General features: G+C 33.7%; 1 protein-coding gene across 1 annotated transcript in view; it reads right to left on the bottom strand.

Moving 5' to 3' along the window:
- Window positions 1-258: 258 nt before the first annotated feature.
- antxr2a (ANTXR cell adhesion molecule 2a) overlaps window positions 259-16,643 on the bottom strand; it is an 87,815-nt gene continuing 71,430 nt past the window's right edge. Inside the window, 1 exon segment of the mRNA NM_001044709.2 lies at window positions 259-622. Within this exon segment, the coding sequence (NP_001038174.2) occupies window positions 587-622 (36 nt within the window). The 3' untranslated portion in view covers window positions 259-586.

Raw genomic sequence — 16,643 nt, forward strand, 5'->3', positions numbered from 1 at the left:
AATTTGTCAAGCGTGTGCACTTCTCAGTGTTAAAATGACAAGATCTCTAGTCAAAGAAGCCCCGCTAGGCATCCGATGATAGTGGGCTTGGAGAGATTTTTGTGTAGAGACATTGCCAAGAGGCAAAGTACTTCTGCACTCCATGAGCCTACTGGGATTAGTTCTACTTCCCAGCCAACGGCAAAGAGCCTCATCTCATTCTGCTATTTTTTTTTAAATAGCCTCCGTCTGTGTCCATAAGATTCATATTTTTAATTCTTTTTTTTTTTCCTCACAGAAGGCACAATATGGTCCGAACACCAAAACGCCTTTACTGTGCATTAAAGCTAACCAGATCAGCTGCAAATTCAGACACTTCTTTTTGTGTGTGTGTGTGTGTGTTAATCTAATTAGTCATTGCATTTCAGTGGCTTGAGAGAGAGATAGCAGACCCAGAATTGTACGTTTTGGAAAGCCAATACTTGAGATGCTCTAAAGTGGCCAAAGACAAGCTATGACATCTCGGGGAAATTTTGCTTTTTTTTCTCTTGTCCAATCTGGAACACTTGGAAGTCAAAGTGTTTCATATTCTAGAGCTTGTCCTCTGTTAATGCTGCGTGCGACTGAAATTCATACAGCGACCCTAGGAGAAAAAGAAAAAGAGGTTTAATTCATTAACTGATTGATTCATTTGTACATACAGTCATTCATTTTTTAATTATTTGTTGTTTAATATTATTACAACATGTATTACTGCAAGAATTAATGTCTAGTATCATTATTATTTTAATTATAATTAATATTATCATCATCATCAACATCACATGTCAATTTAACACATCATGTCAGAGTAGAGTAGGAAAATGTCTCTGGAAAATAAACATTTAATAAAAAAAGATTATGAAATGAAAACAAAATTAATATTATGATAAAATCATTTTCATTAAAACATTTTTGCTTATTCTAAGTGTTATCATTTAAAACAATAATAAAAGGTTCTTTTACTAGAGCACAGTGTCATTGTATCTCACTGCTGACTGCTCTATAGTGTGTGTCACATCAGCTGCAGAAACTGGGTGTGCTGGCACCAAGAGGGAGCTCTCGCCTAGCGTATAACAGCCACACACAAGCGCACACATGGGCCATCATGTGTGATGCATAATACGTACTGTATTTATTAATGTTCTACAGAAACAATTTTATCACACAGAACTATTATACTGCTCAAAAAAATAAAGGGAACACTTAAACAACACAATGTAACTCTTAAGTGTTCTCTTTATAATTTTTTTTTAAAGCAGTATATCCCCCCCCCCACCCCTAACATGTATGACTGAAAACTAGTGTGTAACAACCAATAATGAAGAACTAAAATCGCAGTCGCCTGCCCTAGTTTCAACTCATAATTGGCATTAGATATTGGAAGGAACCCAGCGTCTTCATAGACTCTCTACGAATAAGGGGCTTTACGTTGTCCCTGCATTGTAAGCCAAGTGAGGCGCACCCTCTGCGATAGATCTCACTCCGTCAACAAATAAGGCACATCAGATGCTGTTTTGGCCAGCGCCGATTGTGTGGCTAAGTTTACTGGATTTTGCAGGCTTTGAAGCAGGAACTCTGAAAAGCTGTCCGCCTCCAACACAAAGGCTGTGATGGGGCTCTGCTGTAAGATTCGACCAGGTGCAGAGCAATACGGTCAGATCCAAACCTACGGTCAGTCCCGTTTTAACTCTATCGCTCTCGGGCAAGAGCACTTGGCAGTGGACACTGAGTACATGCACTGTCACACTGAGACAGACAGAGCCCACCTGTGCAATGAGGATAGGAAGACCATGGGCTATTTGTCAAGGTGATATTGTTGGATAGTGTGTTTGGGGTAAGTGTAGAGTTTTACCTTACTTTCTTACTCAAAAGGTACAAAATGCATTTACTTTTTTCTGTTTTCTTAAAAACTTGACAACGAATTTCACACAAACCATGCAGCACTCACAAAATCACATTTTCTAATGCCCTATGAATTTAGCGTGAATGTTAAGTGTAACTAATGTTTGTTGTAAAACTGTAAACTGTAAAAAACACTGAATTCATTCATTCATTTTCTTTTCGACTTAGTCTCTTTATTAATCAGGGGTTGCCAGGGCCGATTTTAGTATTTTCATTTTAGGGGGGCTCAGCTCCTTATAAGAAAAATAAAAAATAAAAGAATTTATATATATATAAATTATATATATATATATATATATATATATATATATATATATATATATATATATATATATATATATATATATATATATATGCCTCATGCACTGGAACGTGTTTTAAAACTATATGGTAGTTTATTTTAATATAAAAATAGTAAAATTTTCATTAAGAGTTACTTTCGCTGGATGAAACAGCTGTGATTATGAGGTGAGCACTAAGAAAAGAGTAGATTGGAAACCTGATTGCTCCTATATGACATTGGGGTACAAGTGATACAAGTGTATCCATAGCAAAGAATTGCAAATAAGCATATTTTATAACAATTTATCGATGAAGACACACCTTGCTCTCTGGCTCTGCAAAGCTGTAGTTTGCTGATCAAATGAAAAACGAAACTTGGGGAGGAGCCGAATTTTGAGCTGTCTTCATATCAAATTTAAAGGGCACAGAGACGATAATTTGGTCTACAGTTAATGAGCTAATCAGAAAAGTTTTAGGGGGGCTTAGTAAAAATAAAATTAAAAAATAAATAAAAAATAAAATGGGCCTAGTGACGCCCATGTGGGTCGCCACAGCGGAATGATTCGCCAACTTATCCAGCATCCACACACATACCCTAGGTCCAATTTAATTTAGCTTATTTAATTCACCTATAACGCATGTCTGTGAGGGACTGAGCACCCAGAGGAAACCCACGCAAACAGGGGGAGAACATGCAAACTCCCCACAGAAATGCCAACTGACCCAGCCAAGACTCAAACCAGCGACCTTCTTGCTGTGAGGTAATCGTGCTACCCACTGCGCCACCGTTACACTACAGAGGTGCTGGAAATTCTTGAAAGTGCTTGAAATGTTATTGCTTTCAATTTACTCATTAGAATTAACCAGTTGAGATGTGACATTTCTGTTTCAAGGTGGTCCCACAGTGTACAAAACAACAGAAAAAAAATAAAATAACAAAAAGAAAACAAAAATACAAAACAAAAAAACAAATACAAAAAAACACAAAGCAAAACAAAACAAATATGAAAGATGACACATTTAGGATGGGACAAAATTACATTTAAAAGAGTAAATGACAGTAATTTATTGTTGGGTTTGGGGCACACCTGTCATAAAAATATCCCTGAAATACTATACTAGAATACAATAACAAATAGCATCTGACATAATGTGCTGAAGTAAGTATACTACTTTTTTTTTTTTTTTAAGAAAATTATTCTCTTCATCAAGGTGGCATTTATTAAATGATAAAAAAAAAATTGTTAAATATTTATTAAAACTTTAAATAACTGCTTTCTTATTGTATGTAGTTTCATATGCAATGATTACTCCAGTCATTATTGCTTTTAGTACTATTAAAATGAATAATAATAATACTAATATTAATACTACTACTACTAATAATAATAATAATAATTAATATTAGAGTGATTTCTGATTAAGCTGATTAATCATCTTTAAAATCTCTGGAATAAATGATTAAATTAAATGATAAATTACTTTAAAACAGTTATTTTATAGTGCAGTAACATTTTACAATTTTACAATTTGTACTGTTTTTTTATGAAATAAATGCAGCCTTGGTAAGCAGGAGAAGCTTATTTTATAACATTTAAAAATCCTACTGACCCCAAACTTTTGACCGGTAGTCTATATGTATGCAAACAGGTAATATGCCAAACTTAAAAAGTGCTGGAAAAGGCAGGCAGTTTTCACTTTATAGATTTTATCACTTTATAGATTACACTATACAGTATTGTAAACTATATGAACAATATATGGATTATATAGCGCAACCGTATTATTTAAATGATTCTTTGCAGTTGTTTTGAATGGGAGTTCCCTAAACTGGTGCAACCAATAATCTGAAATGCAGTAAAAGGTTGATAAAAGCCTGACTGTATGTTTAAAAGTCACAGTGTGGATTCTCTGAGCTAAATTGGTCAATACGCAACACATATTTCACTTTAATTACCACTCGTAACACTGTGACACGACAAAAAAAAAAAAAAAAAAAAATCAAACGACATCATTTGAATGCTGCCGGATGCATAAAAGCAGGATTAATTACAGCACACTGAGTTTATTAAAAACCGATGAGAGAGATTTCTCATGGTTTCATGCCATCTTTAAGAGATCACACGAGGCTGGGTTCATCAAGAGCTTCACCTCCGTGACCCCACACATATGCTACACCTATACAGATCAGTCAAACACAGACAGTCTGTTGGGGGGCCATCATTACCCCTCAATCTCTGCTCTCTCTCCGAGCCGCACCATTCTGACGGCCACCAGACTTCACAGAAACATGTCTGCTGCTCTGATTAGCCGTGTGCTTGGGCACCTGTCCAAAGGAGGAGTCTGCATGTGTTTTTGCAGCTCATCTTCTGCTAGCCGCTCACTGGAACAGCTTGATTCCCCCAACCCTGGGAACTCCCTGAGGAGCCGTCTTGCACTTTCTGTTCCTTAAAGGAGTGAGATCCAGGAATGGAGAAAGGTGGAACTTGGAAATTAGCCCATGCTCTTCTTAGAACCATCCCAGCACATGAAATGAGCACCATTTTTATTTCCATAAAAAGATGTATCTTACTATGTACAGACATCAATTTGAGGTAAAATGGCCATCATATAAATTGCCCATATACTAGCTGATTTCCAAAAAGGAAAAGGCCAATTTTATAATGAAAAATAGTAATAAATAATTCAATTTATATATATTATATATATACAGTACATTGAGTTAAGTGCGAAATTTTTCATACCCTTGGCAAATTCTGATTTAAAGATACTTTTATTTTAAATTTTTAAATCCATTTTTGTGTTACAGTAAATGACACAGGCTTTTTCCAAAAGATAAGACACTAGCTATATTTCCATCCAAAAATGTGAATTAAATGAATACGCAAAACTGGAATGTTGCATGAAAGACGTGCAAATAAAGCAACGTTTTCATCCAACGAGTCAAGAAACAAAATAGTCACTTTCTGATTAAGTGGCACCAAATATCAACAATAAAAATGGCGTTAGAAGGCGTGAGATGTGGAGCACAGACACTCTTGATTGTAGAGGTCATTAAAATTATAATAACACAAACACTGAAATAGTTAAGGTGCTTTAGAATGACCAAAACAACATTTCAGATGTTTTGAAATGTGCTCAGCCTGTTGATTTGATCTCAGATAACAAAATCACATGACCTTTTTTTAAAGCGCATACTGGAATTTGTTCTCGTCGTAGTTTGTGCACATTTTTTTTCTTATTGAATAAAAAGTTCATCCTACTCAGCAGAGTGCATACGTTTTTTATGTGCATTTTCAAAATGTATGCGTTTCCATCAACCAATTTTTATGTGCATATCTAAAATGTGCATAAAAATAGGTGGATGGAAACATAGCTAATGACTATACTAGAGGCACCATTGTGGAAAAAAAAAATCCAATTGAACAAAATACATTCACAATTTGCCAAAGGTACGAATAATTTCTGGCTTAAATGTATATAAAATAAATCAACACTTATATATAAATCAAAATTTAAAACACATGTTTAGCTGTACCTTTCCTGAATGAGCACTGTGCTACGTCCAACAGTCCAACAGTCTTTTTTCTTTTTCATTTTTTTATAAAATGTTTGAACACGTTTTTTGCATGTTTTGATCGGTTTTTAATAATTGTATTGTTTGTTGTTTTTATTTTCTATGCTTGTTTTTATTCATGTTTATGTAAAACACTTTGAATAAACAGTGTGTATTATTAACGATGTATAACAATGTGTGAAATGTTGTATACAGTGCTCAGCATATATGAGTACACCTATTACAAATCTCTAATTTAATTTTATATTTTCTGGAAGCTATTCAATATTACATTTGTTCATATACATTTGATTAGTCAGTACTGAAGCCAAATCTGAGCTTATCTAACAAAATAACTTATAATAATGGTCCAAAAACGAGTATAGCCAAACATATATGTTATAAAAAAATGTAAACAAAATTTAAAAAGAGCTAAATTCAAGAAAAACTAAAATGTATAAAATTTATTTTAATTTCTTTTAGTTTTTAATTTAGTTTTTCAATATTTTGCATGAATTTAATTGCATTAGATATTTGATGACTAAAATATTATTTTAATAAATATATTTGTTTAATAAATCTGTTTTGTTTAAATGCACTCAAAATATATGACCTATATTCACTGATAAATTAATAAAAATCTTAATTTTCAAAATGGAGTGTACTCAATTATGCTTAGCACTGTAAATAAACTTGCCTTGCCAATATTAAATATTACATAGCATCGATTAAATTAAGATATATATATATATATTTTTTTTTTTTTTTTTTTTTTTTTTTGGAAATTAAGATTATTTATGTGAATTGCTGTAGTTTTACAAATGTTTAAAACATTTATATTTATCAACATACAAGTATGATCACTTAGCATGTTAAGGTTAAGAAAAATAATACATTTAAATTCAAATGACAAAAATAAATACACTCAATTTGATTTATTTTATGGTATCCTTAAATCCTGACACTTTTACGTCTAATACACTGATTGGGGTGTACTCATTGACCTTTTTATTTGTAAAAACTACTGTGACGTAATACACAATAAGGTCCGTTTTCAGAAACGTTTGCACATATTGAATGTTTTAGAAGATCAAAATGGGACAGGAAGTGCAGCTGCAAACAGGCCCAGGGTAACTGCCAGAATGTGAGCAATCCTGCACTCTAGATCTGGCCCCCTCTATCTCCACACCCATGGTCCACATACGGCCCACATAGCACCGCCATCTGGTCTGGTGGAGATGCAGAACCAAGCCAAGAGAGCCTAAAATCTAACGCCTGCTGACAACTTGGATAAATTCTCCAGTCATTAAAAAGTGATATAGGCACTGTAACCGTGAATGCATTAAAAGCCTCAAGAAAAAGGCAGTTTGAGCCATCAGAAATGGTAAAGAAGCTCTAGATTTTGCGGTTTAGAAACTGTAGCTGTCGCAAATGAATCAAAACGGATCCTCTGACAAGCATTACATTTTGAAAAAAAGCATTACCCGCAGCTTGCTTTGAAAGTGAGAGTTGACAGCGTGGTGGAGATCCCTGTAATTTAAGCCACAGTCACAATGAGCCACGGTGTCTTTTGGAGGTGCATATAGACACCATAAATTACAAGAGCATAAAATTCACCCCCTCCTCCTAATGACACGATATTTACAGCAAGTCCTGCTGGCTCAAATCAAGTCTTCTGGGTAAATAAAGTGGCATATGATCAGCAATCAAAAGCTGATGACTACCACATTGACCCACGAGGCACAAGAAGAATGATGGTTTTTAATCTCGAGACACCAGTAAAAGTCCTGCACTGGTATTAGGTGTCACGGTGTTTACAAATTGGTCATTACTTGCTCACATTTTTTTTAATAGAGTTATTAGAAGGTAATAATAAACAAAAACATTCAACATAAGCCATTAACCTCTAAATGTCTCTGATCAAACTGTGGGGCAATCGTGCAAATGTCGTTTTCAATCATCAGGTTTATATTTTTTGGTTTGTAATTATTAACCTTTTCATAATAAAACATGCTGTTAATACATATTTAACTGTATAAATTAACCTAATTAATCTATTCAGAATGAAATCCTATAACGATTTCTTCACTTTATTTGTTGACTCAAAGCACACGTCAGCAGTGTTGCAGCTAAATTTAAGTATAAGCTATTTAAAATTTCAGAATTTCAATATATACATTTGTAATTGCAAGAGGGAAAATCAATTTTTCCACAAGAATTGATCTTTATATCTTGAGATTGTCACAATTCTGAATTCACAATTTTTACCTTTTCTGAGCGTTCTGATTATGTCTCACAGTTTTGAGTATTTAAGTGTTTTTCTTTCATCAATCAGTGCATTTTATTACAGGCAATTTATTCCTCAGATTTTCTATTTCTGCAATAAATTGCAGTTGTGATCCTATCTCATACCTTTTCCTGCATTTAATTTTTTCACGAGTGTTGTTTATTGGGCTATTTTTTATAGTTGTGATTCTTCTTTATCTAACTTAATTTCTTACATCTCCAGGGTACCCCCAGGATCCTCCAATTGAAATTCAAGGCTTTTAAAGACCTTTTCAATGCCATTTTAAATGAAATTCAATGCCAACTTCGTACCCATTCCGACAGAAGTACGAGGGGAAAATGTCAAATCTGTATAAAGTTTGAACTACAGAAAATAATTATGTACAAGTGGGCTACTTAAATTAAATAAAGCATTTTATTTAAATTTTCAGTTTTATTTCATACATACAGTATGGACGTCCACCCAGTAGTGATTATGAAGGTCCAACTGAATGTCAAACATGACCACAAACCAGTTGGCCTTATTGACCTGGTCACCCAGTTCTTTAGTTATAAAAGGATCTGAATTAAATAATATATGCAGTTTTGTTGCTTCCGCACAAGAATGTAACTGCAACCTCAGAGTCAGAAACCATGGTTTTGAAAACCTCTGTAATGTTCTCATTCGATGTGAAAGAGTGATGCTCAGAGATTGTTTTAAGGACCCACATCACATCTGCCTGCAGAGTTGGTGTTGAGCCACAGTAAGATCGGATGTTCCTTTGCTTTGGTGGCAGTGTTGGGCATGCTATGCCTCAGTCATCTTTCAATCAAGCAAGTTTCTTATGTCAGCCCAATAATTGTTTGGCGACATCACCAACAAGAGCGAAAGGTGGCAGTAACGCATCAAAAACTTTGTTATTGACCACCGTAAAACAGTAGGAAGAAGAAACTGTCATTCTTCTAATGTAGAAATTTCTTCATTACTGATCGCCAAAGCTGTTTTAGTAACAGAAGAGGTCTCCGGTGCACTGAACTGCACAATAAGTGTGTTTGGCAACCCCCCATATGGGAGTCCGGGGCCGTAACACCCATTGTCGCTAAGGTTAGCTTAAAAGATTTTCGGCATCAACAGCAGTAGGCGTCGCGGTCATTTCCTGGCACAGGCTTCACCCAAACGCAATTCGGATTCCTTGGCCACAGCGACACTTTCCCATTTTAGCCAACAACTAGGCTAGCGACTATCTTGTTCTCTACCTCACCTCAAGTAACCATAGTAACGGGTGCGCACGCTTTCGCACTTTCTTCTATGGCGTGGAGCGTGAGATGCACACAACGTTACGCTGCATGAATTTTTAATTAGCCTTCATTAGTAACAGTTAATTTTGTTACGGTATGAACTTAATCTTAGGCAAAAATAAATTAATAAAATTAAGACCTTTGTATACCAAATTCAAAGCTTTTAAGGCCTTAATTTGAGATAATGAAATTCAAGACTTTTTTAATGCTTTTAAGACCCCGCGGGTACTCGGATCTCAGAAAAGCTTTCCTGTAATTTTAACTTTACATGGCAATTGTGCTTTCATAGGCAGTCTCAAAATGTAGAGTTTACTAATTGAAACTCAGATATTTTGTTCTCAGACTTGTGACGTTACCTCTTACAGTTGTGATTTTACAGGCATCCACAATTCTAACGGTATTTCTGGCATTTGTGAATTGTTATCTGACAATTCTGACTTGCAAAATGCCTCAAAATAACACAAACAATTCTAAGAAATGTCTTAATTCTAACCTTTAAAGTAAGTAGTCACCAACTATCTTCAAAATATGTTCTTTTGTGCTCAGGAGAAAATTGTAAATCATAAGTAGGCTCATGGAATCTGTGTTCACAGAAAACTCCAAAGATTTCTGCAGATTTTTGAGCACATCATGAGATCTATTTATTTAGTATAAATGTACAATTTTCTTCAAACATACATCATATTAATTGTAGTAAATGTACTGAATAATGTGCAAATGTTTAGATGTGCAATACAATTTGTAAAGTAATTTTTTCTGACTTGGTTTTCCCAGTTCTTCTTGTGGATTTACAGTATTATACTGCATGAGTGACCTACTATAGCTATGTTTAGCTGCATTAAAAAGGTGGTTCTAATTAGATTTGCAAAAAAAATGTTACATAGAAGTTAAGAAGGGAGAAAGAATATTTATTACGCCTTTAGCTTAGAACGTTTTTAGCGCAAAAATGGCAAAAGAGTCTGCAGATTATGCATGGTCTTGGTTAAAGTTTGGAAATACACAAGAGTGGGGAAATTTTCAAAAAATAAAAACCTCTCTCCTAACTCTTGCACTAAATTCTCTGAGCGCAAACAGTTCCTTTGTGTAATTAGCACTTCTTGTGTGTATTGCCTATTCTTGTTGAATCTCTGAATACCTCCATAATTGTAAGTCGCTTTGGACAAAAGTGTCTGCTAAATGACTAAATGGAAATGGAAATACTGACACAACCTAATCATTTACCATAAAGCCATTATTAATAAATGTATACAAAATTAAGAAATTCAATTATTTAGATTCATAACTATTGTTTGATAAAAAAAGACTTATGTCATTAATGTCATTATCAACCTGTGTAACTTTCTTTCTTCCTCAGATCTCCCAAGAATATATATTGAAAAACATTTTTTAAACAACATGAAGGTAAGTAAATAATGACAGAAAAAAAACAAATACTAGTACTACACATATTCAATAGTTCCTTTTTAAAAAATTGTGTATCATTCCAAATTTCAACTGTGTAATTCCCGGGTCTACCCGCAGTTCTCAATTCCCAAACCTACTTGAATTCAGTGTCAATACGTTACCACAGAAGACTTATCGCAAAGGTTGCCGATCATCTGATATCTGGAGATGACTTGCTCTGGGGAACCAATGTTTTGGAAGAGATCAAGTTTACAAAGCTCAGCTTAGCGGCATGGTCACCAGAAAAGTCGTTTCCTGTGAAAGTAGCTTAAGCAAAGCTGCACTACATGTGCAGATGTTTTCTGCTCCCTGTCCTGTCTTTCTTTCCCCGGGTTTGTCAGAAAAAGTGCACATCATTGCCAGCTAACAGCTCTGGGCACCATCCCCTGGTTGTTTGAGAGAAAATGCCAGTCATTTTGGCGAAGCGCAGGCTCTCACAGACGGCACAGGCGGGCACAGATGGCACTAATGGACAAGCAGAATCCAACAGAGGGAGCAGGAACGAGCCACCGAGGAGAGCTTTTCCAAATAGCAGCAGTGAAAGCCAGGCCCTGCTCAGATTTAGCAAGGTTACCACTGCAGCGTTTCATCATAAAGAATTTAAAGTGATAAAATAATCATAAGGGGGGGAGAAATCTGTTTGGCCCGATGCCAAGCGGATCAGATGGAAGGAGATTGTTCTTAGTTAAATACATGTTCCAGAGTAGCAAAACTTGAGACAGCAGGTATCTGCTCCAGCTTGCCAGTTGAGGAGCGCGCATTGTTGTTTGTGAATGTAGTAAATGCATGAATGTTTCATGCTCCTGAGGTTGCACGCTTAAAATGATGCTCATTTTAGTGATTCACATACTGCTCGCAATAATTATCATGAGCTTTGAAACCTAACAAAAATTCAACACTGAAGTGATGCTGTGGATATTGTAGCTCCTTTTATTCTGGAATTGTGATTAAACATGTCAATTGTAATTCCCACAAACTGTAACTAACAATAAAAAAGCTTAAATAAGTGGAATCAAAATCGCATTGTTAAATCTTTTAAAAAATATTTAAAAATAAAATAAAATAAAATAAATATAATAAAAATATAATTTCTCTATGAAAGGTAGAGTTTTCCTAACAGTTGCATGGAATCAGAATCACATTTCTAAAATAAAATGTAATAATAAAAAAATAATAATATTTTTAAATATATAATAAAATTAAATGAAATGAAAAATATAAAATAAAAAAAGAAAATGTAAAAAGAAAATAAAAAGAAAAAATTAAATATTAAATGAAGTAAAATAAAATCTAAAATAAAATAAAATAAAAATTTGAAAATAAAAATTTAAATTTATAAAATAAAATGAAAGATCTAAAATAAAAATAAAATTAAGAAAAATAAAATTAAGAAAAATAAAATAAAAAACACAAAATATAAAATAAAATAAATTACAATATAATATAATATCAAATAAAATATAATATATAAAATATAAAACATAAAATAAAATAATAAAATAAATAAAAAAATTATTAAAAGTAAAATGAAATAAAAATAAAATAAATTTCTCTATTAAAGTCGTATGTCTCAAATTTATACAGCAGCATATACAAAGATCTATTAAACAGTCTTTTACATAAGCAATTTATAGGAGCTGTAATGTGCTTGTAGCTGTTGTTTAATCAGCGAAACCCCTCAAGTCCCAGAAAACTCCGCGTCCTTACTCTTCTGCTTGTATGTGACTATTTTCCCGCTTCCCCTCCTCAGAGAAATCTCACGACACTGCAAATGAGCATCCAAACAAAGCTGTTGGGCTCATCTGTACTTTTTCATTTCTGGCCTGTCTCTGCAGTCTCAACTGGCCTGCAGTCAGGCCCCTAGACACGATAAACATTCAGCTGCGCAAAAACCATAAGCTTGCATACAGACTCATGCTCCAAGAGAAAACACACAAACTCCAATCTAAAAAATGACCGCTGTCAAAATGACCATTTAACACATGATTAAATGTGTGTAACATCCTAAAATCTGTGAGCACGTTCATTTGGGCAGACATTATTAACTTGTTTTATCTGTAATCTCAGAAACAGCCAATGATTCATTGATCCATTTATACTTTGTGACATAAATAGAATATTAATTTAATATTGTATGTGATTATCTGAAGATGTAATCATACAATAAAAGTCTGACTATGGACTATAGATATTATGCGGGAAAAAAAATTTGCAGTTTGAAATTATTTACATTTTATTTTCGCTAAATTAATTTGACACAATAAAGTTGATACTTTATTTTCATGTTATTATTATAATTTTTTTTTGTACAGCTATGAAAAGAGACCACTTGAAAATGCTCCATTTCTCTGGATTTACAAAATTTCCTAGACATGGGAAAAGCTTAATATTTGAACAAATATAAAAGTAAAAATGCTAATATTTGTTTTATTTTATAAATGTATGAAAACATACCTCCAAAAATGTAAGGGTAATTCGGCAAGTCATTATATAAAATGTGGTTTATTCTGTAGACTATCAAAAAATATTGCTTAAACGGTCTAATAATAATGACATTAAAATAGTTGTTTTTTTTTTACTGCTTTTATTCTAACCAAAATAAAACAAAAAATACTTTCTCTAGAAGAAAAAAAATATTAAAGGAAATACTGTAAAAAATGGTTACACTTTATAACACTTTTTAAGGGTCAAACAACAAAAAATAAGGTAAAGATTCTTGATGTGATTCTAAAGTCAAATATTGGTTTCAGTAAAATCAGCATACTCTCATCTCAAAAACGTTGCAAGAATGAGATGCTTCGTTTGCAGTGAGGACTTTTATCAGCAGCAGGGTGAATTAATGGATGTAATGGACTCCTTACTGGCCTTCCCAAAAAGACAGTCAGACAGTTGCAGCTCATCCAGAACGCTGCTGCCAGGATTCTGTCCAGAACCAGAAAATCAGAGCACAACACACCTGTCCTCAGCACTTTACACTGGCTCCCAGTTTCATTCAGAATAGATTTTTACAGAATATTATTACAACTTGTCTGTAACTCACTAAATGGCCTTGCACCTCAAAACATACAGATATTCTCACTGAATACAAACCCAACAGATCCCTTAGATCTTTAGGATCAAGTGAATTATAAATTCCAAGTTCATTTAAAGCAGAGTGAATCAGCCTTCAGCTACTACGCCGCCCGCTGCTGGAATCAGCTTTCAGAAATGATCAGATGTGCTCCAACATTAGGTACATTCAAATCAAGACTGAAAACACATCTGTTTAGCTGTGCCTTTCCTGAATGAGCACTGTGCTACATCTGACAGATCAAACTAGTATGTCTTTCTCTTCTTTCTCATTCTATTATAACCTGCTTTAAAACATTTAAATCACTGATATTATTTGTTTTTTTATTTTACTTGTCTCTTTCATTCTTGTTTATGTAGAGCACTTTGGATTGCCACTGTGTATGAAATGTGCTACATAAATAAACTTGCCTTGCCTTGCCTTTATTTTGATGGCCTTTATTTTGAGTATTAGTAGGCTCTCTGCTTAATATCTGTTGATGCTGCTCCTTCAACTGACATTTAACTGACTATAAGAAACTTTGCATGTCAACTTACACTAACCTTGAACCTAACCCCAACCCTAACCATCTACTTATAATCTAATGAGAATAAGATGACATGTAGATGCAATGTAACATAAATTCAACAATGGACCATCAAAATAAAGCATGACCTGAAAAAATCCATGCTCTTAAAAATAATTTGAGAAATATTTGAAGAAAAAAGGAAATCACAGGAGGGCTAATAATTTTGACTTCAACTGTATATATATATATAATATATATACAGTATATATATACAGTATATATATATATATATATATATATATATATATATATATATATATATATATATATATATATATATATATATATATATATATATATATATTAATTGGGAAGCAATGTCAAAAGTCGTTTATATAATAAAACAGTAAAATTAAAGTAAAACTTTACTCAAACACAAAACTATAATAAATTGTGAATCTAGAGAAAATTATTAGTGTTATCTACTTTTTTCCACAGCTACATGTTAAATCATATTAAATGAAATCGAAAGCATATAATATTCTCAAATACATTTAATAAAAAGTTAAATGAACTGTTTTTAAATATTTAATAGACTAATATCCGTATAAAAAATAGCTGCTGAGAGAATGAACGTGCAAATAGCAGATCAAGTATCTGACTATATGTTTGCGTGACCCTCCGTTCCCCTTGGAGAACTCCTCTGTCTTCTGTTTCGCCTCCACCAGCGGGGCGGCAGGCGGGTCACATGTGATCTGGGCCACCGAGAGATGGAGGCATGCGACAGGAGTGCCGGTAATTGGAGGGAGCTGTCAGGATGGAGCAGCGTAGCGTCCGTGTGAGATTCCTACCATTAGGATTGGACCACACACACGTGCCAGGGCTCCTACCATCTCGTGGGGTGGCACGCATTAAAGCTAGTGATGAGGCTAATGTGTGTGGAATCGCTTCTGGCACACAGCCCACAAAGAGGTCAAAGGGTGACCTGTTAGAGAGACTATAATGTAAAGGAAAACATACAGCTTTTTACATTCTGACTCAAGGTATCATGGACTGTAACAATCCGGCTAACTGAATACAGTTATTATTTTGTCCCAATGATGTTTTGCTGTCTGCCAGTGGATTTAAAAAATATATATTCAATGTCAATACTCATCTTTAAAAGCTATTGTTTTTACTAAAGTAACTCAATTGACATATGATTAAAAGAAACACAGCAAATATAATTCAAATGATTTTTAGGAAACCTGTACAAATTAGGTGTTAAGAGTTTGGATATATAAAAGTTAGAGTTATACTGTACATATAAACAGTTGAAGTCAGAATTATTAGTCCCCCCCCCCCTCAATTATTAGCCCCGTTTATTTTTTTCCCCAATTTCTGTTTAACGGAGAGATTTTTTTCAACACATTTCTAAAGATAATACTTTTAATAACTCATTTCTTATAACTGATGTATTTTATCTTTGCCAAGATGACAGTGAATATTTTACTAGATATTTTTCAAGACACTTCAATACAGCTTAAGTGACTCTTAAAGGCTTAACTAGGTTAATTAGGTTAACTAGGCAGGTTAGGGTAATCAGGCAAGAAATTATATAACAATGGTTTGTTCTGTTGACTATCAGAAAAAAATATAGCTAAAAGAGGCAAATGATTTTAACCTTAAAATGGGTTTAAAAAAAATAAAACTGCTTTTATTCTAGCTAAAATAAAACAAATAAGACTTTCTCCAGATTAAAAAATATTATCAGACATACTGTGAAAATGTCCTTGCTCTGTTAAACATCATTTAGGAAAAAAAAAATCAATAGGGGGCTAATAATTCTGACTTCAACTGTATATAAGCTTAATATTTGTTATTGTCGCATATTTATTAAACTACTTCCCTAAAGATCACTAAAACATACACAAAGAGTTTCTACAGTCAGCAACAAGGAAATATTAATTGCTTCAGGCAAATAACACAATTCATATGGACTTTTTTCTTTGTTGCTGCATGGAGGGCACCATAGTGACCAGCGCCTTCCTGTAAGGTGCTTAGAACGTCTGTTAAGAATTGTCATCAGCCAGCGTTTCTCAACTGGGTGTCAATACTGTTTTCAGTGGCTTATGGAGTGAAGCAAAACAATCATTTTGAAAAAAAGATGTGTGTTAAAGTCGTCCTGCTTCTGTTAGATTGCAGTTCAAGTGCGAGAGAGAAACATTATCCTAATTCAGTGTCTGCCATCAGTACCGGTTAGCTGTTATAATGTACAATATTAATAATAATAATAATAATAAAGACACGGTTTATAA

The sequence above is a fragment of the Danio rerio genome, chromosome 5 (genome assembly GCF_052040795.2).
Source record: "Danio rerio strain M-AB ecotype USA chromosome 5, GRCz13ab, whole genome shotgun sequence".
In the NCBI taxonomy this organism is placed as follows: domain Eukaryota; kingdom Metazoa; phylum Chordata; class Actinopteri; order Cypriniformes; family Danionidae; genus Danio; species Danio rerio.